Source organism: Botryllus schlosseri, chromosome 8, assembly GCF_051294905.1.
Source record: "Botryllus schlosseri isolate E-star chromosome 8, Bs_hap1, whole genome shotgun sequence".
In the NCBI taxonomy this organism is placed as follows: Eukaryota; Metazoa; Chordata; class Ascidiacea; order Stolidobranchia; family Styelidae; genus Botryllus; species Botryllus schlosseri.
The window spans coordinates 23752146-23779509 of NC_137243.1; the positions used below are offsets into that span (position 1 = coordinate 23752146).

Here is a 27364-nt window from a genome sequence, read left to right on the forward strand (position 1 = left end):
GCGTATGTGTTGTGGGAATAGGCTACACGGGATTTAACTGTAAATTCGGACGTTGGAATTTGGTTTATAATTATTATCATATCGAGATTCGCTTTTCATTGGAGCCAGGGCATCATTCGAGTCCGATGTTGTACAGCAGTACGACTACAAATATTTGAATTATATTTTTGTGTACCTAAATGTGAGCCTCAAAAATTATACTTATAGGTATAATCACACCACGTGTACCAGTGCAGTATTAAATCAACTATTTTTAATATCTGTGTCAAGGAATAGTTCGAAATCCGCCGGTTAAGTTAAAAACGGCATTGAACAGGTGTTTATGTATGGCCGAGTTACAATATTTTAAAATTCAGAGGTGTTTCATACAATATCAATGATGGGAATAATAGCTGAAAGTAAATCTTAAAGAAATTTACTCAATCATTTTCTGCAACCTTATTTTTTTATCATCAGTCATCGAATTCACAGCTTCACCCTTCCTTTTTTGAACTCGCATTGTAGTATCCTCTTCATGTAGGATATTTACAATGCGACCATTCAAAGCATATAAAAGAAAACGCGCCTCTCTCACTTTTCATACAGTTTGTGTGAGTATCCAGTGAGTCTTATCAAATTATTCTCCGTAGGCATGTCATCGTTTACATCACTTGGTCCAATATTACTGATGGTATGTGTGCACCATAATCTCGCGTGGTCGGCGAATAATGCGCACGGAGAAGAGGGTGCGAATGAAACAATGTTAGCTTTGTCGCAACTCGAATCGCAAGAACTTCGACAGGAATCGCACGAGTTGAAACAACTACCCTGTACTGATCACATTGGCTGGATGGTCAGTATATAATTATACCACATAAAAAGTCCACACAATCAATTAACCTATATACATTGTCGTTTTGTGTCTTTCAGCCGTTTCAGCGACGAGTTGATGGAACAGTCAATTTTTACAGAAACTGGAATGAATATGTGGCTGGGTTCGGCAACCCAACGGGAGAATTCTGGCTCGGTAACAAACTCTGTCTTTTATGAAGCAATATAGATCCGTGAACGGCATTAAGAATGTGTGAGCTTAGATCCTGCATCAATAGGTGCCATATGTATTGGCCTATCACTTATTCTTTTATGAATCACCCACATTGTCCGCATGTCGTCTAACCACATGCTGTAATTATCGTAGAAATTTAATTTTGGTGAAATTGGCGTACTCTACACGTGAGTAGTATTTAATAATTGAACCGTGAACCCCCATAAATACCTGACATATGATGGCCATTCTATTATACACAGTCATTCATACTTTATGATTAAATACCCGAAATATGATGGCCATTCTATTATACACAGTCATTTATACTTTTGGCAGAACATCTAGGAGTCGTTTCTGGCGCTTACAAGGTTGCTGATTACCAATATCACAGTGGTTTTGACTGTTTAGAATATACTTTTACCCCTGAAAGAGACAAAATTACTGGATTTACCCACTAGATATTTCAACGCATAAATATACAATTGACTATAAAGAACCCTCATGTCATCTTTAGTTATTCAATCAATATTAGCATGAACTGAAGCGTGATCTTTGTTTGCCAAGAAGCAATTTGTCAAGCCCAAAAATTGTACTTTTGCACAGCGGAAATAAATTTTCTCCCTATACCAATTGTTCATTCTATCAAGATATGAAAATTTACCATTCTCTCAAGATATGAAATTGGTCCTTGAAAAAGGTTAACTACAATATTCATATGTATGTCATCTCTTTTGGCTTGTACATGGACGATTTTCTGCTGAGCCTACAAAGCAGTCATATAGTATACCAATCAAAAGAGAAGCCTGAAGCTACGGATGGTGTGATAGAGTGGTTCACATACGCTTCGTGTGCGCGATCCTCAGAAATTTGCAGGTTCGCGTTCGCAAACGAACTTGAGTCGTCGCTATATAGGTATCGTGTACATTGGTTTACTACTTTACGGAGATTTAGTGTGTGAAGTAGCAGTATGACGTCACCTGAAGCCGTAGGCTCGTGTTCACAGTATCGGCACATAAAACACTTCCAAAAAGTACGCTTTCACACGAACCAGATTCTTTCAGGGGTTCGCGCCATGCCTACTTACAGCTTGTGTCTTTGATGGACCTCAGATGCAAATACGGTGAAAGATTTCAATTTTGTATGAAAAAAGGAGCTCACTACATGGAATTCCTACAAGGATGTAGTAAATAAATCTTTTTGTAAGAACACAAAGCACTCAACTACAAACAGTTGGTTTGAAAATTGCTTGGTATATTTTCTGATAATCATGGTGATTAGAGTGAAAAGCAAGGAGACGGGTTTCACGAAGACATCAAAACAACAACAAAAAGGTATCAGGGTAGATGAGAGGAATATGCTAATGTAGACCATTGCCAGAACCTTTCGAAAGACTGCATTAAATTATTTACAAGCGAAAATCGTACCGCAAAAAATTATGTTTCAAGATAAATATTAATATCATATTCCAACTGATTATTCTGAATTTGCATTGGCTGCTTCACATAAAATCGATCACATTATTAGAGTATTTAGGTAGATACTCAAATATATGATTGGAGTTGATTTATGTGCATGATATCCGTGAAAGTCTCCAACTATGATAAATCTACTAACCCTGAACATAATGATGTTACTGTATTTCGGTAATAGTCTTCAGTGTGTAAAAATAACTAGTAGATTAGATTTCTGAACTGTATGATACGACTTAGTTGTTCTTTTTCATCTATCCCATACGGCGCAAATAAAATGAGATTTCAGTCAAAATATCACCATGGATTATTTCCAAAACCTACGCCAATTTGAAAAACTTACGTGATATTCGTATTCGGTGCGCCTCAGAACCACCAGATCTATTCCCACTTTGTCTGCGTAAAAATATGTGTTGACCATGACCAGTGTAATGATAATTATTATTGAAAGGAGTCGCATTTTTAAAAGTCGTGAACTAAAGCACTGTCGGAAATATTAAATATTCTAGTCTGTTAATTGATTCTTTTGTAGGTTTGGATGAGATATCACGATTGATGAAATTGGGATCATATGAGTTACGGGTTGATATGGAGGATTTCGAAGGGAATTGGAGATATGCTTACTACAAGTATGATGCGGAATGTATTAAATGGGTTTGACATATCTTTGTTGTCGCGATAGATGTATCGCGTATGTCATAATTAGTAACAAGGATACCAAATTTTAGAAATAGTCTACACACGAGGTGCATAGTTACATAGGACAGAAGGCTAGCTATTCACAAATCCGAAAACGGCAAGACTGAATCGTGTGTGTACAATGTTTAAAGCATATAATTTAAAGACAGTGTTTCTTGTTGAAATATGCTATATAGGGTTTTGCTTTAAACAAAAATCAATTTAAAACTGTTTTTTTAGAGCCATAACGTCACGAATACTCAGTTGTGACGTCATAGGGATTGACATTACCAATTAAAAATATAGGGTAAATATAGCTCCTTTGACGAATTATCCGTACTATTAATGTTGAACCGACTATTTTGAGGGTTCCAACCATCCCATATCGCTATACGTCGGCTACATCGGGTGGTAATTGTAAGTAAGCTCATAAAACGTGTTTTTTTTTTAAAGTATTTACACAATTTTGGCATAATTTTACAACTTAAAAAACACAATTTTGTTTTTTTTTTCAAAAAGGCCCTTGTTTAAAACGCTGTTTAAAACATGTTTAAAACAAAAGTGTTTAAAACGTCGTTTGTTTTAAATGCAAGCCTAATGCTGTATAATGTGGCTCAATAAATGCGAACGTCACAAAGTCAGTTCATCTAATTATATTGAGTCGATTCACTGATGTCATTCCATGCTAATTATATTGAGTTGATTCACTGATGTAATTCCATGCAAATTTCCGCAATCCTTTTTGGGCTAGGACCCAGAGCGCTACATCGTGATTTAATATTGATAAATCCAATTTGACTCGTCCTCATTAATATACATCCGAATATCCTGTATTCCTCACAACTCAAACAGTACCAACACAGAATGAAACAAAAGGGGCATGTATAAATTTGCAAAGTTATATATCGCATGATGTTTTTTCCTCCGAGTTGGCAACCATCAGTGTAACGAACAATTTGTTTCAACAGGCATTTCCACGTCGGTGACTACCGCGACAACTTTCCTGTTACCACTTCCGGATACATTGGTGACGCAGGTAATTCGCACTTGATGTCAATTTATTTGCCAGCTTCGTGGCCTTCGCACACTACACAAATCACAATTCAAACTGTTGCTACTACGAATCCTTCGATATATCCTACTGAGCTACTCCTTCGAATCATTTTACCTTGTTTAATGTGTTGTCTAACACCGCCGTAACGTCAATTGTCACTTAATTTGTATCTCAAATAGAAGGTTCAAATGAATGCCTTTTTCTGAATTTCTTTTCGTTGTAGTCAGTGGCGCACAGGACCTTAACAGGCACGTGCCACTCGAGTGTCACTCGAAACTTTTCATAACAATTTGCGTAATAACTCTTCTTTATCATTAGGTAACGATATGCTGCTCGACGATGTACCCTTCTCAACCAAAGATCGTGACCACGATGTGCATTCCAGTAGTAATTGTGCTGAAAGATTTTCCGGAGCTTGGTGGTATACAGCCTGTCATAGATCCAATCTAAATGGGAAATATCTGCGAGGAACCCACGAATCTCATGCGAACGGGGTGAACTGGCTGGGTTTTCGGGGACATTATTACTCGTTAAAATTTACAGAGATGAAGATGAGACTGCGCTAATCTAAACCCCGAGAAATGTCATGTTTTGACGTTACGCTGCCTGATGTTGGGAATTTAAAATTATAGTAAATCAATCTTCATTACGATTGTTTCACCTTGGATCGTGGATTTCTTATTGATAAATGTGCTCACATAAACGTGAATCGTCGCATTACTGATTCGCTCACTGATTTCCGTATAACATTGATAATTGCGTCTTGTTGAAAGTAATTTTTTATTTTGTTTTGGCTTAGACTCTTGTACGTTGTTGAATTCGTGCTATCGTATGACCATGATTTGTGACATAACTGATCTTTTTCGAAAATTGTATCGTTATATCATACGACATCCTTTCCTGAGTGTGCATTTCATATGTCGTGGTGCAAAAGACCGTCAGGCTATGTAGGCACCAAATATTTTTGTTGTTGTTAAATAAACATTAATAACAACCCATGACGACTGTCAGCCGAAAATGTTCGTGTTTATTTCAACATGAGTATATATTTCAATCTCCTGTATATTTATCAGAGATGCACGATGTATCATGGAAGTTCTGTCGGGTGTTCGGTTCTTAGAAGTTGATAATATATCTAAATATCGTGTTGGAGTGTATCGGCATAAATTCGTTATACATTCGTGCTTGATCAAGTCAACACATAGCGTCACCAACATATATTCCGTTATATAATAATATATCTTATATACATAAACAATGGTTAGCGTGACGACAGGTTTAAGTGCAATTTATAAATACGCAAACTTGTAGTGATGATTAGTGTTGAATAGTGAAATGCGATTTATTCGAGTACTGAAATTGTAAATTCCTTTCCACTAAGAATTAGAATTTGTACATTTTCTTCCTATCTTGGAAGTCTTGAAACCAGTTCCATTGGTCGTATCAGAGCCAGACTTGGGTTAATCGGAATTAGTAATCGCCATCAATTAATACGATTACGGTATTTTCAAGCAATCGTGATCGCAATCGCTTACATTCTGCCGAACAATACACACATAACAAGATGAGTCAGCAGAAGTCCAACATAATTGCACCAAATATTCATTATAATATTTTTGCGTTGAGTGAAAATGCGCGTTATTCTGTAGAGTCGGTCTCAAAATTTCCACCCTCGGAATCATTAATTCGAAATAATTGTACATTGATGTAAAAGCCTATTGAATTGATTGTATCACTGGATTGAATGTTATGGCATCGCAACTTTTGTGGTTACAAGACATGCACAGCTTGCAAACAGAACACCTTATCCACTCATTTCCATATCTCATTCCACGCGAAATCCGTGTAAGCATGGTGGGCATCGCGACTTCCTAGGATCAGCGGACGACCATGTTATTCGTGAGTAGTATACGGGCTACATAAATGATACCTTAGAAAATATACATGCGATACGAATGTGGAGTTGGTTCCGAAACCTAACGATTGCTAATAAATTTATCATCATGAAGTTAAACATTGACAAAATTGATTGCCAAGTATAATATCCTAGTAACGAAGTTAGCGTCGATATGAACACCGTTCCTTTCAATTTATATTCTACCATTTTGCTGAAGTGGGCCACAGAATATTTTCAAATCGGAAAATGGGCCACGGCCGTAATAAGGTTGATAACCCCTGTCTAGACGGAATTATTACAAATATTACTCTTAGCCAGCGAGCCTTTCGAATTGATCGTGTCCACACCTGCGTTGGGATCAACTTACTACCTTCGAGACACGAGTCATCTCGAGGCATTGCATATTTTCCCTCGATTCAATCGATTTTTGAAGGTGACTCGAGTCAAGTCAAGTCACTCGATTTCTGGAGGTGACTCATCGGGTCAAGTCGTGTCAAGTCACAATTCAATTGAAGTTGATATTTTGAAGTATTATTACGTCATTAAATTTTGATAGCTGTTAGGAAGTCGCCATTTATTGTGAATCGATGGACGCATAAGTAGAGGTAAATAAACATACAACACGCATACGTAGAACTGCTAAACTGCGTATAAGTAGATCTATACCCTCATAACCTCGGAAAGTTGAAACGTATTGATATTAGCCCACATACACATACGTGAGATACGATTTAAACTTGCGTCGATGGTTGACGAGTATAATATAAACTTATCAGCTATATTAATATTTGATTTAAAATATACAGGAAGTTTGGTAAGGTGAGTTCCGATCAGAATGAGCAGCCTATGGAACAGAAATACATATTTTGCCATCAGATTACTTTGCTACCATTTTGCGACAACGTAAGCCGTAAGCGTCGAACCTCCGATCACTTCGTTTGCGGTCAATGGTCAATGCTAGAACAATGGAGTTATGGAGGCTCAGTAACACCGCATAATCATACAGTGTTTGCTCACTGTTTATAATCATCATTAGTTGCGAAAAATGTCTCTGCGACGCGACATCAACGAGTTCATTCTGCGTTGCTCATTGCCGTGCCACCGAGTGAAACACTCACACGTCACTCTCTCCGGACTGTCGCTCACTTGCTCCTGTCCTGTGTTATCGTAATTCCAGACGACATTATTGCTTTACAATACACAACTCCGTAACAATGCAAAATCCGATTTGGGCGATGGGGGCTCCGGGGACAAGCAAAGGACAAAATTTGCATTTTCGTAATCAATACATAGCGGTAGATTCAGATTGATGCCGATATTGTCAAATTTTGAGCAATGTGAGCCAGTCTAAATAGTGCATTAAATTATCTTGGGTCATATGGATGAAAACACGTAACCCAGTCGAAGCGGTCCGTGAGCCGCATAGAAATCAATAGGAAGAGAGATTTGGAGGTACATAACTTTACCTGTTACACAATTAAACAATTTTTCATGACATCGTGAATAATGTGTTTTCATACGTTTATTGGAAATGTGAAAGTAATTTAAACCATCACTGTGGCATATAAATTTCGAAGTAGAGAATTTGTAGTCGGGCATACTGTTGGAGTTTGAGTAGAGGTTATTTGAGAAAAATAGTCGGAGTCGGTGTGTTTAAAGACTGGGGAGTTGCAATTTGTTAGTTCGTTTTGTGGTATTCATGGTGTTATGCGACTACTGTGGTCACTTAAACCTGGCCAATATTCTTTATTTTTACTCCGTAACTGCCGACTTGTAGCACGGCCCACTTTCAAGCTTTTGTAAGACACCGCTTACGCGGATGGGATGGCGAGTAGCAGCCCAGCTAAACATCCAACCCTTAGGTAGGAATTCTGGAGTCGACATCGGTCGGGATCGAACCCGCGACCCATTGCTGTTGGTTGAGTCGAGGTAGAATTGCTTTACCCAGGTAAACTTGCTACCGCCGAGAGTCGTTTTCTGTCTTTCGCGCTGAAGGCCATGGATTTAACCGACCACGCTAATTCGAATATTATTTTTCTATTCGACAATATCGAGAGAACAAGCGTATCAGAGTCGAACCAAGCACCTTGTCGGGCCCCTTGCTCAATGCTTGCCCATTACCACCAGACTCAGGCTACTCTGGTTACTACGAATACCATGCGCCTCACGAAAATACCTGACAGCAGCTATACCTGGCCATCCACAAAATCAGGACCGAAAAAGAATTTCTTCAGCCCACCCGTACAAAAACGTTGCGCCCCTACAGGGCGATAAACCAGACTTCTGGGAGGCTTCGACCCCCAATTCGCAATTTTCGCAATTTTCACCAGTACCTGTGAGCACATTCATTCTACTCAGTTTAGGCAGAGAGGTCGAGTTATCCAATTGCGCGAAGCGCGAAAATGTTTCCTGAATCCGTCAATAATATTGTTAGTTGCATATGTATTGCTATAGAGCACGTAATTAATAATAAGTAATCACATTCGGGTGGTCCTGTAGGAACAAATAATTCATTGCATGTCATTATTTCGTGACCTACTTCCTGTTGTATACTGAGTATAGATATTGACATCGCACAAACGTACTAAACTAAAAGACGCCCACGATTTAAAATCGGTATTTCTTCACTGGCAAATAATTTTTCTCTGTGTTATGGCATTTGTTCCGTTGGCTACAGATTGCCAAGACATCGATATTTGGCGCCAGCCATTTTGGTGCCTATGTACAATTAGACATATATATATCGAAGTTTTCGCTCAACAAAGGGCAGTCCTTTTCGTCCAACGTTTTCTCACTGGCGAATGTTTGGCACGCTTTTCGGAGTCCCATGTTAACCTGAACTTCATTATGTGTTGACGCGTCGTTGCGCAGTAATAGCTGGCGTCAAAATGCCTATTTTTATACATCATGCGTATTTCTTGGGGAACGACACTCAATGATTAGGACATTTAGTGACACTAAATCGCGCAAAGACTACAAATATTTGATAAAAGTTGGATTGAGTTTCAAAAATACCCTTTCCAATTGGGGGGGTTTGGAGTGAGGAAGTTAGGGTCCTTCACAAATTGAATGAATCGATGACGAATGATCGCGCAAACTTCGCGGTTTAGCGAGTCAGCTCGTATACTTGTCGCGCGCATGTCGTCAAATGACACGGCTTGAACTTCGCGGCAAATCGAACATGTTTCCACACCTAAATCTGAAATTCCTAATCAGTTCAAAATTTGATGTTTTATTTATTTTATCAATGGACAACCTTCAACATATTGCATCTTGAATTTAGGGTGTAAAATTGAAATATACCTAGCTCACCGGCATGCAAGTCGTCGCGGACCGGCGATTGAGAACCACTGAAGTAGACTAGACGGCAAACGAAAATGTAGGTCCCACGAGGTCGTCGTTTCGTTTATTTCGAATTACTCATTACATCAATAAGTCCATTCCAAACTGTATGAATTCGAGCATAGGAAAAAATTAACTCTAGTACTGGGGCCAATATGTAACAAGAAAGCCATTAATCGTGATAAATGAGTAGCAAAAGTCTGTAAGTTGATTTTTAATATAATTCTAATCGTAGTTCGACGCCTGTAATCTCTTCTTAATTTCTGTGAATTTGAGGGAGTATTAGTATCCACGGTAAGGGACCCAGTTGACTCCGTCACCATAGGATGCGTGCTTTCCCAATAAATACCGGCCGTTCAAGTATGACTTGTGGCAGGACACGTACCACCATCCCCCTTTAAACGTTACTGCGCAGTTACCCGAATATTTATCGTGGTCGCGATCTTTCGTCGAAAATTTAGCATTGCTGAGTTCAAAACCATACCTGAAACAATGAATGGTAAATATTTTAGACATGATAGCCATCTCACCGATGCCAAAATAGCTGGTGTAGACAAAATATAATGACTTCCGAAAATCATCCGGATTCGAGAAGTGACACAATATATTTGTATTGACCTTTGTCTGCAATATTGGTGTGCTCAATTTATTTACTTTCGAATGCAAATTGCTTTCATTGACCCGCAATCATGAATTGAATTATATAACAGTACCAAGGTAATGAATCATAATCAACCACAAATCAAAAAGATCAGATATGGATACCGTTGCAATGTACGCTAATCATTGTATATAATTGCTCAAATAGAACAATATAATACCCGCCCGTATCACATTTGAAAACATGTTTGGCTGCCGTAGTGTCCTACGATGATCACGATGACGATAAAGAGATGATGACGTGTCTTAAATAACACTGGTCAACATCTGATGTTAAACTGATATGCGATTATGGGATTCTTGAATGAATATTTCCCCTGATTCGCCCTTATTTTTGCTAGCACGGCACGTTTGCGAGATATTCGCATTTTACATTTCCACAGTTTACTATTATTTTCATAACAGGAAGATTGAGAAGTGCATTGTAACCCAATAGTGACGTAATTGGTAAAGCATCATATATCTTCTTGACTGATGTCGTGGATAAGGAAGGCATTAGGGAGAGGGTTACCTTACATTTTTACGGCAATGAAAAAGCGGACAGATTGGCCAAAACCGTTTCTGACTCCCCGCCGAATTACTGGGATTTGCCGATGCTCTCGGAACAAGAAGCTCGCCGTATCGTACGTCGCCACTGCATGACGTTGTGGGATCAGGAATACCGCATATCCGAAAAAGGATGTCAATATAAATCCTTCAAATCCTCTGTTTTGATTCTCCCCCTACTTGTGGGAACCGCCTTATAGATGGCATCATGTTTCGTTTGAAATCTGGACATTGCCGATTGAACGCTCATTTGTTTAGAATTGGAATAGTTGAATCTCCATATTGTAGTTACTGCCGATACCCCGAAACAGTCGAACACTTTTTAATATGTTGTCCAAAATATGCTTTTCACCGTGAATTTCTTGTAGATAAATGTGCGCAATTGAAAGTGAATTTTTGTATTACCGATTTACTCCTTAATCCTCAAATAACGCCTTATGTTGTTGAATTTGTGTTATCGTGCAACCGCAATTTGTAACTTGGGTTTATCATGCTATTCTGATAATTGATTTGTTTCCTTGTGCAACCGCCTTACCCTCGTGTTTTTGGTCTACCCTCGTGCCCTTGTGATACCGCCTGTTATGAACTGAGTGCATCCAATTTATTCCGTTTCCGCCATTATTCATGTACAATGTTATTGGCCGTGGCGCAAAAGGCCGTCAGGCGATAAGCGCCATTATTTATGTTTAATAAACAACAACAACAACAACCTTACATTTTTGCAAAAAGAGCAGTTTATTGGGCAGTTAATTCCAGATGTAGATACTGCTTGTGATGCGGTGTATGTATATTGTATGAACATGTTTTAATTTGTCATTCCATTACGGCAGTGGTTCCTAACCTGTGGTGTGCGAAGATCTTCCAGGTGGTACGCGAATAGATTCTGTTTTTTCCGTCGACCGAAGGGAGTTATTAGTTCAGGTGGGTAGATTTTAGGTGTTTTGAATCCGTCGTCGTCGTGATAATGTCGTTGTCGTGGCAATCTACTGACGGCCTACGGGGAAGAGAACTAGCCGTAAAGCATTGAGATTCATACCTAACCAAATTCCGTTTTAATATATTTGACCACATCACCACAAGAATTCCAAATGGATCCACTACACAAATCATATACTGCTCTTTAAAACGGGCAGTTTATTTTCTGTTCCGCAGCCTTCGGCCGCTCAACACGGTAGGAAATGTTTTGAACGCTTTCGGCGCGCGAATCTTTTGTAGTTCGTACGCGAGCACTGCATAAAACCTCGGAATGGTACGTGGGTGGGAAAAGGTTGGGAACCACTGCATTACGGGATCAAGAATAAAGTAGATATCACAATTCACGTCATATAGGCTATTATACACTTTGTTCAACTGGTTAACACAATAGGCTACACAAACAAACATCGTCGATGGGTTTTGCTGTTCCCAACACATGGTGAGGACCAATTGACCACATTCAGGACTGCTATGTACTGCCATATCAATGTGAAATGGTCTTTTTCCAAAAGAAAATTGTGTATCCCAACTTAGGCTAAACGAGAAAACATGCACCAAATTCATGCTTTAATGCAGGTTCGGCTTCCGTCTCATGATGATTTTGAATCTGATTACAATGATATTTAATACAGTGGTGCTGAAGGGAGTTCAAGATACCGCAATGATTCTGCCGAGTCGAGATACAAACTAGAAGAAAGTTATGTTTACTCAAAAACGTTTTAACGATCAATAACACATTGATGGTGCAACATGCGCGACTGGCAATATTCGTGCTAGGAAGGAGAAAACGACAGCTCTTAAACTACATTCGTGTAACATGGGGACGCGATACCAATGTACCGGTTAGATTTAACAGTTGTCTAGAGTGGACGGTAGGATATAAAGAAACTTCTGCTTGGTACACCACCTGAAGAACGACACGAAGCATATAATCTCCCGGCGCTTCGCTATGTGCAGCATCGGGGAAGATGCGCACGAGCGCACCTATGCCAGTAGTAATGGTCGTAATACATGAGGTAATGAGAAAACTCGGCACGCCATTTCGGAACAAGTGGAATCGGGTGGTTGATATTCAATGTGAATTGTTCCCACAATGCTACGATTGTTATAGAATAATTTGGATATGTTATATATGGCGCGCTTGATATGGTCAGTATGATTTATACCAGTGAGTGCCTTGCGATGTCGAATCATTTGAGTTTTTACATCTCAAAAAACTCGGGATATACTTTAAAAGGTTTATTTCCAGCACTGAACTTGTTAACCCGATTAGGATAGATTGAAACTTGGCGGTCAGATTTCGGTCAGGAATGTTAGTAAAATATGCAGCAAAGTCCTAAAACTTCTATTCAATTTAGCGAATGTTTCAAACTGAGTACTGTAGACACTAGTAGTAGTATTGATCGCTGCGACCTGCCTGGGGTTCTTATGGGCCCGTTCGCATGGGGCCGTGAAACTCGTGCTCGACTGGTAGCCCTTTTGGACCCCCCTATTGCTGAACCGGTTCGTGGAGTAGTATAGGCATCTCCCGCACGGTAACCCTTTAGGGTATAGTGATCGCTCACACGGTGCCTCGAAAACCCGTGTACTTTCAGGTGGAGGCATCACGCGCATGGTGACTTTTTGAGGTATAGGCGTGTTGCTGAGGTGTTGTTTCAAGTATAGTCATCGCCGACATGGTGATGAATAGGTATCAAGTATAGTAAACAGTCACGTGATTGATCATTATTTAATGCGTATATTTATATATATTACCGATTCGGGTTAATCCTAAAGTTTACGGTGAGCGCGACACTGATATATCGTTATTCTTACGGATGCGGTCGCGAACTAACGCTTATTCAAATAGGTGTGAAATATAGTTTGCAAAATCTCTCGAGGTTTGGTGTTACAGATCGCTCGCAAGTGATATTTTGGTAATTAGTTGTCACATACCTCAATTGCACTGGTAAGATTTAATAAGAATCATAAATATAATAAGTAGCGAATACGAGAACCGCCACCGGCGGTGACTTGAATACCACCAAATTGTCAGGTTAACGCTTATTCAAATAGGTGTGAAATAGTTAGCAAAATCCTACGGTCGCTTACAAGAAAATGCTTCAGACATGGCTATCTCTCACTCACTACACAACTGAAGTTGAATCGCATCCGAATGCGTGAATTTGTCACCTTGACATCAAGATTCGAAAACCAACAACTTGACGCTTTATGTTCTAACTCTAATCGTTTGCGAGGTCAATCCTTTTCGCGATCAAACTCACTACACAACTGAAGTTGAATTGCAGTCAAATGCGTTAATTCGTTACCTTGACATCACGATAATCTTATTCAAAGTCTGTAAACATGGTACTGTACTATATCCGCTATTACGAATAACGTTTCTCACTTGTTATGTTCGCATATCGATTTGAAACACGCAAACTCAGGAACTCCTACAACTTTATTAGCAATCTAGTTATTTTCGTCGTAGCTGGAAATTTAATCGCTGGTACATCTTACCATACTCAGAAGAGTCAATCTCAACAACATTCAAAAGTGTTAAATCTAGTTTTCAGTTTTCACTTACTTGATTATATCACTCCAACTTGCAAACTTAAATAATTCATCGTGGCTGTATTCATATGATCAGTATTGTTTTATTCAACTGTAAAGGTCGTTACTATTCTGTAAGATAATGTAATTACTACGCGGTATATTCTGTAAGACAGAGTAATTCAAATGTCAAAATCATACCCATATCGCCTCGCTATACAGGTACATCAGTGTTTTGTTAACCTTGTATTTGGTAATCGTTGTTCATTTAAATGACGAATCATATGCATGGTACAGTTGTGACCAGAATATTTTGCGTGAACAAGAATTTAGCAATATATTGTTCACCATCGATTTCTATAATTTATTGTCGTCAGTACCTCCGCCAAATTTGCAAAACGATGCGAAAACACATCGCCATAATTTCGTGCAATGTGTTGACCTTCTTGCAGTTTAAATAGCATTCTAAAGACAGATTTATTGAACTTAAAAGGGGTCCCTAGCGCTGTGTGGGATAATTTTGGGTATCACCGGAAAAGGAATCACATTCGCGCTCGCTTGATATTTCAATATGTGCGTAACAGCAGCACGCAGCCGTGTAATAAACTTATGTTAAGAGTTGCATCTCTTTTTGATTTACTCATAATATGGTATGCGAACCATGCGTTAGCGTCGACAACATAATCAGCAGGGGTGAAACCAGCGAGTGTGCATCATTCGCATTTCAGCGCTGACGATTTCCGTGTCAGGACACTCTGAGACAGATGACGATTTAGCCAACATGCGACTCCGCGAGATGCGCTGCCAAAACTAATCAACGACGATCGTGAACTATAACGACCACGGCATGTTGAACGAATCCTTCAGTATTAATATATTCAATTGTGGATACAGAACAGAGGTGGGCATCTTTTTGCTATTCACGGCCACATTTCGGTACCTTATGCAGCCTATGGCCGCATTCCGGTGATTAAGCCGTAATGAACTAACTTATGATCGTCAAATAACCATATGTTAAACCATCCATGTCCATTTCCGGTGATCTCCGGACTAATCTACTTTCTCATATCAGCCTATTATACACACCAAAATTACGAGTGGCTGGAAAAGGTTATGGTCGTACGAAACGCAAATTTTTTTCAGATTCAAAAATGAATTTCGTCATTATTATTACTACATTCACATATTACAATCAAATATGCATCCTTTGTCAGCCCATGTGATCAGATTCACTGGTGGAGTTGGTGGAGGTAGTGTATTCGGAAATTTAGGGCAAGTTGCACATGATGACGCATCTTCGGGTAGACCAATTGTTATAAGTCACTTTGTTGCATGCTATTATTTCTTGACCTCCCATCAGAATTGTAGGAAGCCTATAGCGGAAATATATTGAGATCACCTAAACGAGTGGTTCCCAACATTTTAGGATGTCGGAACTCGTAACCGCATTTCAAACTTCAGAGTACGAATGCAGCCGCATGGAAACACTCGAGTATAGGCTACTTATAAGGAAAATTTAAAGGTAGCTTGCCTACCTGTGTACTCACCATCCAGCTAATTCAAAAGCATGCACAATTGGCACATATTGCACGTGGAATTATATAGATTCTACATCGGTTATTATAGCATTGATACAAGCAAATTGGCGAGTAATATTATGCCGTGATGTGATAGGTTTGTTTGTCTTATCTGTTCTGTACTTGTCGCTCGCATGTCGTCAAATGACACGTCTTGAACTTCAAGTCAAATTGAACATGTTTCTAGCCCTAATGTTACCTCATGAAGTTCTGAATCAGTTTAAAATTTGATGTTTGATTCATTTTATCAATGGACAAGCCTTCAACATTGCATCTTGAAATTAAGGTACAAAATTGTAATTTACCTGGCGGACCGGTAGGAATGTCGTTGCGGACCGGCACCGGTCCGCGGACCGGCGCTTGAGAACCACTGTGCTAGATCACAAATCACGACAAGTGATATTGTTTAGTGTTGCAGTCGTGATCTAGTTTCGTATGGATTGGATTGCTATCCTTGTGGGTGTGGATGAACTTCCTTGAAAGATTACGCTATACGGTTGTCGAATTAATGCAATTATTACATCTCCGCGATTCCGCTAACGTGAAACACAAATCTCCGTTTTCCAGAACGATACTTATCGACATTTTGGGAAATTCAATTCGAAATATCAAATAAAACTTTCATAGTATCTTATTGAGCAGAAGGATATATTCATCGACGTCTCTCGACGTATAGATCAGTTTGGTGATCTATTCAATCTCAGCATGTACTTTGATCGTGGTATTGGATCATAATTTTATTTTACCTGAGCGTCCCTTTATTGTGTCTCTATGGGGTGTCTGCAATAAATTCATAGAATCATCAACATGACGCCGTATGCCGGAACTGTTACCTGCGAACTTTTTCAAAAAGTTCGTGTTTATATCCATGGTATGCCACGTCCCACGTCATTACCATACCTTACTCTCTATATATTTCTCGTATGTCGCAACCCCCCATGATACGTAACATATCAACACGGCTTTTCTGTGACAATTAGGAACGGCTGTCTGCCCTAGGTGACAACTGCACTTGAAGATATTTCACAAGGTCTTTTCATGAAGGTCTCCAGCCCGTTAAAGGCATGCCTGGTCAACCGGTCAACCACTACGTTATAAAACATTCAACTGAAGGGTTGGTAACACCGTAAAAGCTATCATAGCATATTATGCATATCAAATGGGATTTAAGTAGAAATACTGAAGCTACCGATTTGGATTGGAAGCTCAAGTTGCAAACGATGTTCTCATCACAAAAGGCTCGTCTCTTCCACACACCAGACAATGTAAAACAGCAATATTGGTCTGATATGACTATATCGTTTATTAGCGAGAGATTAGTAACGGTAATGCGGTATAAGGATTTCAAGAAGTATAATGTAGGATATGTATAGGGTTACTTAACCTTTTCTGTCCACGGACGCCAAACCCCAGTCCTAAAGGCTATCCACCTTTTATAAAATATTAAAGTATATATGACATTATAGCCTACTGCTCAATGTATTATGATAAAATTGATGATGGTATAACCTAGGTTTTCATAAGCCACGTGTGATTAAGCATTGTATCATTATAGTTGGGGTGTGACTGTATTTTTGGAGTTAGTGTTGCTTGATCAGGGGGAATCTTCCGTCAAGGATAAGTAAAACGACTGAATTTTCGTAATGCGTAAACCTTGTTTTAAGTATTTCGAAGGCCTACTGCACATCCGTGGAACTCAGGTTAAGAAACCCTGGCTTGAATGATAATTACGGAAATATTGAACATGTTTAACATAGGTGTGAAATTCGGTAATTAATGATTTTCGTCGAGCGAAGATTAAGTTACATACACCACCTCTTTATTCGACGTTCTATGGACGCAGTCTCATTTTCATTTCTGTGAATTTCAGAGAGTAGTGGTATCCTCGGAAACCTACCCAGTTGACACCATCAGCATATGAATTATGCTTTCCCCGCAAGTATCTACCATTTATGTGAGAGCCGTGACAGTTCGTAAACCACCACGCCCCTTTAAACTCCACCGCACAATTCTTCCCCCAAATGTCGTGATCGCGATCTTTCGTGCTAAATTTGACATTGCTGAGTTGAAAATTGTTACCTGAAACAATGAATGGAAATAGTTTAGCAATGTTTTAGTCAATAACTTTTATCTCATTTTTGAAATAAGAACTATTGTAGACAGGATGTACAGACTTTGGAAGTCATCTTTAGATTTAAAAATCCATTCAATTAGGATTTGGTATTGTACTTCGTCTGTAATGTTGCTATGCCCAATTTAACTATTTTGGACTTCTGGACATGATCTTTGGATATTCTTCCATGCAAGTCCAATTTTGTGCAGGCATATGGACTACTGTTAAACAGTTATAATAAACTAAATCAAATCAAATGAAACGTACAGTGCAATGACAAAGATAATGATGGGCTCTCAGAAATGGTGGGTACAGATATGCTGTCCTGTCATATCACGACAGCTCATGAAAACATGAGAACCGAAATCACGAAATGTCACGACATTGCTCCAAGAAAAATATTATAACATTCGATTCAATAGGTGGATGAAAAATTAATATGTGGTATTTATGTTATGGTGTTTACTCAGTACTACATAACTAATAATGTCATATATTGCTTTTATCCAGTTTTCTACGAATAGATACAAACCGATAAAAGGAAACCAGAAGCATACTACGACGTGGCTACAGGGTAACTCGTTAGTAAACCTGTTGCTTCATTTTGATTGCATTCATAAATAAGCTACAGACTCCAAGTCGTTTCGACACCTTCCTATCTTTTCATTGTAGCGCACGCTTGTGGTGTTTTGAATTGATGAAAATTCTGAATAAAGTGAACTGAATTCGCGCAAATTATTTGAAACAACACGAATATGAGTTAACTACATTCATTGTTTGACATAACGATATTTCGATTAGAGAAAATCAATCGGTGAGTTATTTACACCGGTATGATGTCACGATTCAAATCACTTGTTAAATAGCTTGCTGGTTATACTGTTGACGAGAATTCTACATGTCAGTAATACAGAAATGAGCGGATGTAATAATTTAAAATATAAATCTTGGGCCGTTTGTGGACGAGCGTAACAAATTCGGTACATACCGAATTACATCATTTTGTACTGACTTCACGCATACTAGACACGGCCACGACGGCCGTCGCCGAAAGTACACATTCCGAACTTCCCTTTGGCTCCTTTTAAAATATGGTGTTTGGAATGAACGGTGGGTGTCCCGGACGTTGTTTATTGCTTTGGCATGTCTGAGTGAAGTCAGTGGACCCACGTTCTTTGTTGCTTCGCGGTCGAAGGATTTGGTGAGTATATTCGTTCATGAAAATATGTATAGGATTCTTTGCACCATAAATCACATAGCCAGCAGTGTTTTGGATCAATAATGTGTAATTCTTCTTGGCAAAGTTGAAAATGGGGAGTGATGCAAATTTGCATCATTAGCCCTTTGTTGGTAATTTCTGACAACATTCCTACTACTGAAATATTTCCATATGAAATAGGTATTTACGTGAGAAAAGAGGGGAATAGATTCACCAACTTCACGAGTCAAGAAAGTGCCTTGATACATCACATAATGACAACGAATATGTAAACTAACTTCTAGAATAGTGGTAAAAAGGTAAAAAAATATTCTCAATAATTTCAATCAGAAATTGTTGTTGCAGAAATGGATACCAAATGTTGTTAGGGGAAAAATCACTCATCAAGTGACGGTAAACTGGAAATGCAGTAAAGATGGTGGCAGTGATTCTGACGATGAAGAACGTTCTACTGCAGCAACTTCTGCTGCTATGTGATAAATGAGTTCGGATGAATGCTCTTCACCCGATGAATCTGATGAAGATTCCTCAATCGTGTTTTCAAAAGTAGAGAAAATGGAAGCACCGTCAGTTGCATGTACACCGCATGAACCGAAACGAAAACCTATATGGAAAACAATTCAAGGTGGAAAGATCCCTGGCTGCTATTTTCCTATATGGAAGTCAGAATTGCTCGACAGTGACTACTCTATTTATTCTCCGCACATATATTTCGAATATTTTGTTGGAGCGGAATTGCTGGACTGGATTGTTTATGAGAGCAATTTATTTGCCGTTCAAACTAATCCAACGAATGCAATACAGATGGCTGGAGATGATATTGAAAAAGACTTAGGATGTTGCATGTATATGTCTATCGTGAAAATGCCAAGATCCAATATGCAATGGGCCAATGATACTAGATATGATAAATTTTCGGATATCATGTCCCGAGATCGATGGAAGCAGATCAAATATTTCTTGCTCATAGTTCATCTCACATGTGAGTTTTTGCAGTAGGAACTGTGCGATCAAACATACTGTGTGGCTGTCAATTCAGTAATGGCACAGACTTCAGGACAAGGAGAGTGAGATTTGAAGTAAAGGAGGTTTCTCTGGACGGCGTCAGTATTTGGGCAGTAAGGTGGTATGACAGTCGCAGTGTTATACTGGCCAGTACCTATGTAAAAGCAAATCCTGTTAGTAAAATTGAAAGATGGGACCGGAAACGAAGTAACGCTCACAGGTCGACTACCCATTTATTGCCGAACAGTAGAATTCATTTATGGGGGAGGTTGATCTTCTGGATGCCTATTTGGCTTATTACAGAACATGTATCCGCTCAAAAACATACTACACGTAATTGCACGTCATTTGGTTGATCTTGCTGTCGCCAATAGTTGATTGCTGTACAGACGGGACTGTGTTTTTGTGCAATTTCCGAAACAGATGCAAAAATGTCTGCTTGCTCCAAATTATATGCAGAATACCTGGTAAAGTATGGAAAATTATTGACAGGGAAAAATACGGAGGGCATCTTTCTGTATCCAGCAGGAGTATGATAAAAAAAGGAAAAGAGGACCAACAAAGCCCACCCCAACGTGACCAAGTGGGTCACACCCCTTCCATGGACACCAGGCAGAGATGCAAGAGACATACCTATGAAGAACAACCTGTTATAAAATGTGTCAAATGTCATGTACGTCTGTGCCTGAACAAAAACTATAACTGTTTTGCTAATTTTGACCAGTAATTTCAATTGTCAAAATTGACGTGTTTTGTTTCGATTTTTGTCGCGAAAGCCTGGTGTCGCAAATTTGCGACAAACATTTAAAATAACAAACAATAAAAGAAAAATTTAAATTTTGTAGACCAATGTTTAAGTTGAGGTAAAACAATTATAGTTACGCATAGAAATAATTTTTCCAACCATAGAGAATATATTCAGTCCACAAAGGGTTAAGATTTAATATACAAAGACATGCTCATCTCTTCAGAGTAAATCCATGAGGGCGACTAATGCGTGAAAAAAGTGATAAAATATGGGAGCCATGCTCGAGCTCGTACCCCACAAAGATTATTGCACTTTCACTACAAATTTATACATCGGTCAGTAGCAATCCTACTAAAATAAGTACACAAAACAGTTGGACAGATGTTATATGTTCAATAAAAAGAAGTGTCTCAAATTTGGAGGCGTATATGTTGCGGTCATATCCATTAGGGATGTTAAAAAATGACTTTTTTCTCAAATTGTACTGTCTACTTGATACAATTGTTTAGGTGACCTAATTTAAACCTACACACAAAATTTGGTTCAATTCCAGCCAGTAGCCGCATTGCTACAGGTGAAGAAAGGTTCTGTTTATTATCTAAAAATAAATTAACAAAAATTTCAAAGTTTTCTGTTCACCCCATGAAAGTGGTAGGTTGTCTACAGAAACGATGGAAGCAGAGTTACTGCAGTGGACAAATTTGGATTTGAATAAAATAGTATTTACGGTGGGGACACCTAAAATAAATAATTGAAGAATGGGTCACCGTAAATACTATTTTATTGATAATGCAAAATTTTGGAAGGCAGTAACTCCGCTTCCACTGGTTGGAATTGAACCAAATTTGGTGAACATCGTTTCTATAGACAACCTAACTCTTTCATGGGGTGAACAGAAAATTTTAAAATTTTTGTTTATTTATTTTTATAAAAAAAATAAAAACTTTCTTCTCCTTTAGCAATGCGGCTACTTGCTGGAGTTGAACCAAATTTGGTGTGTAGACCTAAATTACGTAACCTAACAATTTTATCAAGTAGCCAGTACAATTTGAGAAAGAAAAAAGTCATTTTTGAACAGCCCCAATACCCATAAGGGTCGTCGTAATCGTTGCCCATTATTATAACATTCGCCACCACCTATCATTGTTGAAATACATTTTCGGCACTCGTTCATATTAAATCGAAGGCGCGGATTCCCAAATCACGACCAAGTATTTCAAGAAATGCAGCTGAAAAATTCGCTAACGTCTACTCAATTTCCACATGAATAGCGTCAGGTTATTATTAAGAATAGTCATTTTGTTGATGTTTGTCACTAGCCTACAGTAAATATTCGCAAGACACAGATGACGGCTGCACGACGATTGATCTAAATTTAAACTGGAACTTGCGAGTCCGCGGGGGTCCTTGACGGTCGAAACGGGGTCCACGAAGACGAAAAGATTGAGAACCACTGTTCTAAGTGTTTATAAGAGAGGAGGTGCATAGAGAGAAACATAGATGAACCTGCACCACTTCGGTAGGAATTCTAGAGTCTACGTTGATCGGGCTAAAACTCGCAACTTTCAGTTTCTGAAGCTGTGTAGCGTAAAACACAATACGGTAGGGACATGTCCGACATTTCACTGTTTCTCCTGCGTCCGCGAGGAAATGCTGAAATATGCTTAAATGCCCGGCATTTCCAAGGCTTGAAGAGAGCTCAAAATTTTTTCGTAAATCAACATGAACAATATTTTATTTGGGGAAGATTTACGCTACCTGCAATTTTTCTTCTATTCAGACTAATTATAATTACAATTGTAAGAGAACCGTGAATTCCTATAGTGTCGGTAAGGCCGTTTGGATGCTTTAATCAAAGATAATGGATCTCATGCTGGGGTCGTTTTCCCTTATTTTTTAATATAATTAGCTTCCAGCATAGGCCCGAGTAAGTCTGGGCAAAAGTGCTGGCCCTTTTTGATATCAGCTTAGCACATTTTGACGTCAGCCACTCGGAGCATTTCCAAATTGCAAAAGGAGTCGTGACCATAAAAGGTCTACAAGATGTGCGACCTGCTGGTTAGGGTGGTTCTTAAAAATCGGATTTTGGAAAGTTGCTGGTCTGACATTGTTTGTCTCCAACGACCACACAGAACGTCCAACGCAATGCTTCAGGATGTTTATGCCTATCTCACAAAAAAAAACTAGGAGGAACTGCAGTTTGCATTTGGGGTTGTTGTCGTCCTCCACAAAATGTTCCCCAACGCCCTCAAACAGAGCTTAATTGGCAAGATAAATTGATATTGGCCATCATGGTACCCCCAACAATGATCAGCTATTAACCAGACGAGGTAATCCAGGCTTTCCAGCGTTGACCCAACAGCAACTATGAATTTACTCTGGATCAGTGGTTCCCAACGTGGGCGATATCGCTCCCCAGGGGGCGATTTGGCGGTCCAGGGGACGAAAATCACGAAGGGGGCGACAGGGGGGCGAAAATGGACAAAGGGGGCGACGGGGGGCGAAAATAGCGAAGGGGGCGATAGGGGGGCGATGACGCATCAAAACGGCTGACCTTTTTTTTTTAGTCAACCCACGGAAATTTAGTTACAAAAGTGTGTCAAATTAGACATCGAGCCGAAAATTTGACCTTTTTTTTTTTTAGTCAACCCGCCGGTGATTACGGTTTGCATGCCCAATTTTAGGTACACAAAATTTGGGGGGCGATGATCGGTGTTGACCTTGAAAAGGGGGCGATGGGTCGAAAAAGGTTGGGAACCACTGCTCTAGATGCTTCATAGCTGATGTAGGTAAAATTTCGGATCCATTGAGCCACCTCTACACATTAATGAATATCAATAAAATTTTACACAGTGAGTTTTTTAACGAAAAGGAACATTTTGGCAGGGTCGACCAACAACTTTCCAAAATTCGTTTTTAAGGACCACCCTACTGCTGGTGCGGACCGGTATTTCGGCTATTAATAGTCTTATCCGTGTGACATGAACATGACTTTGCGACGTACAGTTACGTTCCTTGCATTTTCGAAGTCATCAATTACACCAATTCTACCGCTAACTTTCCTCACGCGGGCTGAGAGGATAAAATATTATAGTGATATATCGTGGAACCAACATTACTCACAGGATTAATCCACGAGATTTACCAATCAGCGGCACATTGAAACCAGATGTATACAGTAAGCCCCCCAGAAGTTGCATCATTAACTTATTGTGTGCCCCAGATCAGGGTTTATTTTGGCGGAGGTTGGCTTAAAAGTGTTGTTTCGGACCTGGCTACAAAACACATCCACATATCCACACCCACATAATAGTATATAGCATGGCTATCTAACAAACCCATGTGGCCAATGAGGAGGTCTGTTGCAGATCAAATTAGAACACCGACCCTATCAATCACCAATCACCAATAGTCTAGTTAATTCACGAGATACGTTAAAAATCCACTCCACGACGGGCATGGACAAGGCATCGCTAGTGTGACGTGTTCGTACCTCATTTTAAAACCCGCTAGGAGGCGCATAACAATGTCCAGAATTTGGGCCATGAAAATATAGTAACCCTATACTATACAGTCACCCGATGTGACATATGTTGTCTACAGAAAATGCATCATTATCATAACTTCATCAATATGTGTCATTATTATTAGCCATAAAAGTTAAATAAAGACCAGAATTTTCGTCGCTCCTCGCGCACGGTACATATATGGAGTGTCAAATATATTTTCACGAAATATCGGGGAATACATTTTGGGTAGCGAGTTGTGTGGTACCGTTCACGCCACATTGTCGCCCATATGAAATATTTCATCACAGTAAATATGGCCCATACATTTGAAACTACCGTTTTGCAATCTTGCAATTACCTATCATAGCAGCCCATGTCGTGTGTCCTAATCTGGAAAAGGGGAACTCTGACTTTTTTGTGCGTTAGACCTGTTTTAGCAGAACACCGCTGCAACTTTTTGTACAAAACACACCAAATATCTTTTTCCGCTTTTTGAAAGTAGTATTGGTATTTCTCTTTCAATTCCTAGTATCATACTATAAGTTCTAATTAGTTTCAGTTATTTTTTTCTGGAGATCATACATATTGAAGTATAGAAGCAACTGTAGTAATGCTTCTATTTTCCGAAAATATAGCTACACTATATGACATTTTTACGATCCGATAAATTTCTTATTAACGTATACTAATCGCTCAAAGTGTTAACACCGTATCCGATACAACTTCTCCTTATTGCTCTTCGACTAAACTACGGGTCTTACAATTGTGGGGAGGGCGCCATGCCATGATATGTTTTGAAACGGGGTGTTCGACTAAACAAAGGATTAGTATCGCATTTCCATATCAGCACTATCATTTGCATCGCATGATGCGGACGAATGGCTATTCTGTCTAAAATTGATACCTCCTGGGATGCATCAATATGAATCAAGCTTTCTACACCTTCCCCATAGCTCAATTTGCAGCTTTTGACAGTCCATGCGAACGAATTGCGACCGTTTTCACAACTACTTACTTACTTGAGTAGATTTAAAGTCAGTCAGTTATACCTCTACTTCAAGTAGTTCTAGGTTGCTTTAAAAATAAGTACTTCTACTCGTACTTGAGTATGTTCTTTCGTCGCTACTTTAACTTCTACTTGAGTAGCTTTATTGATTGCTTTGGCCACCTTTGACTGATAGTATGGTCGGAATGACTTGCAAATGTCTAGTAATAAAATAGACCACTCGCTTGGCTAATAGTCAACAATGTAATTGAACGATATTGATGAATATTGGAGCATGCACACAGCATGGAAAATACGAAAAGATATCACGAAAACGGGCAGACAAATATATTCTGCCCGTTTTAATGCTCCCTTAGGATGACATAAAACAACACACGCTAGACAGAAGAGATAATTGACATTGCATACCTGCATTTCCAACATAGCCCGAAGTAGAAACAGGATATTTGTCCTTAGACGTGCCTACATGAAAATGCCTGCAAAATGAAAACGTTTTGGAGATGCCATTCTAGGTAGGTGCATTCTAAATTTTGCTATTTGGATGCCAATTAAGTGTTAAGAGTAAACCTATTAAAACAACGTGTTGACCTGATTAGAGCAGATTAAAACCTTGCGGTAAGATTTTGGTCAAGAATGTTACTAAAATAAACATGAAAGTCTTCAAACTTTGATTCAATACAACGAATGTTTCAATAACAACTGAACACAGTATGCACCACACAGTTGGAATATAAACCAGTTTTCAACACAACCTGCAGTCACTTGCAACCCAATTCCATATTAAAGCTAAGCAACCAATCAATCCATACTTATAATATGCGTATCTCCAATTCCCCTCGAAGTCCTGCATATCTATACGCAATTCGTAATCTCCTTTATACATCAATTTTGAAATCTCTTCAAGTCCTGAATGAGCAAAGTATGTTTTGAAATTCATCTTACATTTCACCATTACAGATCACGTTGACTGGCTATGAGGTTTACGTAAAACCTTTTGAGACGCGTAGTAGGTTTTAATTGGGTTCTAATAGGATTCTAATATTGAGTTCAAAACAGTAATGGACCCCTCGATTTCTATTGTTATGGAGTAAGGTAACTGTACCTAGAAGTAGCATTGGCTCATCAGTGAAGTTACCAGAAGTGGTAATTAACGAAGTACTTCTATTTTTTAAAGTACTTGCTGCAGATTTTGCCTACTGACACTACTTAATAAATAGTTTTGATTTTAGATAACTTCTTCTTCTACTTGACAGTTTTCAGTTTTGTAGGCAAAAATAAGCGTAGAATACCTACTTACTTACTTACTCACCTACTTACCCTCACTCCTGCTTCTACTTGAGTAGAAATTCTGCCTTTACTTCTACTTCTACTTGTGTAGCGACGGTGACTACTTTGAGCCCCTCTGGTAGCTACTTACATCAATGAAGTCCGCCGGTACGAGTAATACCGGTAAACTACACTGCTTATACGATATTTCGAGATGCAAAAACGCCTGGATGAAAAGTTTCACGATCAGATATTTGTGCGTACCGAGCCAAAATTCTCGCGACGGTTTACCAAATCCGTTCACGTAGTCCTGCCAATTACGATAAAAATTTTCCGATCCATCCATTCTCCTCTGAAATACCTGAAAGGAGTTGAAACAAAAGTCATCAAAGTTCTATATCGTGTCGCAGGGACATTATCTTACAGTCCATCCCAGAAGATCGGTCGGTATCAAAGATTGTTTCAGCTCATGCAGTTCTCGGCGACATTGCTTATCTACGACTTCCGGCGGCGGTGGTGGTGGTGGTGGTCCTTGTCTTTCTTCTCCCGATTCGTTATCATCATTTAATTCGTAGTATGCGTGTATTGATACTACGAGATTAACACCAACCAGTAATAGAAGGAATTTATGCCGCAGTGGTGATGACATTGCGATCAATTGTTGCAGGATATGTATGTCCGTATCACCTGTCGAAAACAAAATGTTCACCAACTATGACTCCAATTATGAACGTTACA

The 27364-nt window shown here is 39.1% G+C and overlaps 2 protein-coding genes across 2 annotated transcripts in view; one reads left to right on the plus strand and one right to left on the minus strand.

The window, feature by feature from the left end:
• The first annotated feature begins 593 nt into the window (after positions 1-593).
• Positions 594-27364, plus strand: part of LOC145444551 (ficolin-2-like) — a 207159-nt gene continuing 180388 nt past the window's right edge. The window contains exons 1-3 of the mRNA XM_080322547.1: positions 594-832; positions 910-1006; positions 3029-3125. Coding sequence (XP_080178673.1) covers positions 632-832; positions 910-1006; positions 3029-3125 — 395 coding nt within the window. The 5' untranslated portion in view covers positions 594-631. The remainder of the gene's footprint in view (positions 833-909; positions 1007-3028; positions 3126-27364) is intronic.
• LOC145445400 (ficolin-1-like) lies at positions 17040-27330 on the minus strand. Its single transcript, XM_080323594.1, has 5 exons — positions 27051-27330; positions 26891-26987; positions 26170-26266; positions 25769-25836; positions 17040-17839 (listed from the first exon to the last, which is right to left on the minus strand). Exons 1-5 carry the CDS (start codon positions 27273-27275, stop codon positions 17592-17594), a joined length of 735 nt encoding a protein of 244 aa, XP_080179720.1. The 5' UTR covers positions 27276-27330; the 3' UTR covers positions 17040-17591.

Bases quoted from the DNA above. Each gene is read 5' to 3' on its own strand.
- LOC145445400 (XM_080323594.1), bottom strand. From the start codon at position 27,275: ATGTCATCACCACTGCGGCATAAATTCCTTCTATTACTGGTTGGTGTT. The intron at 26,988-27,050 runs GTAAGATAATGT...AACTCCTTTCAG, and splicing joins CCGATCTTCTGGGATGGACT to GTATTTCAGAGGAGAATGGA. The intron at 17,840-25,768 runs GTATGCAATGTC...TCATTGTTTCAG, and splicing joins GGGCTATGTTGGAAATGCAG to GTAACAATTTTCAACTCAGC.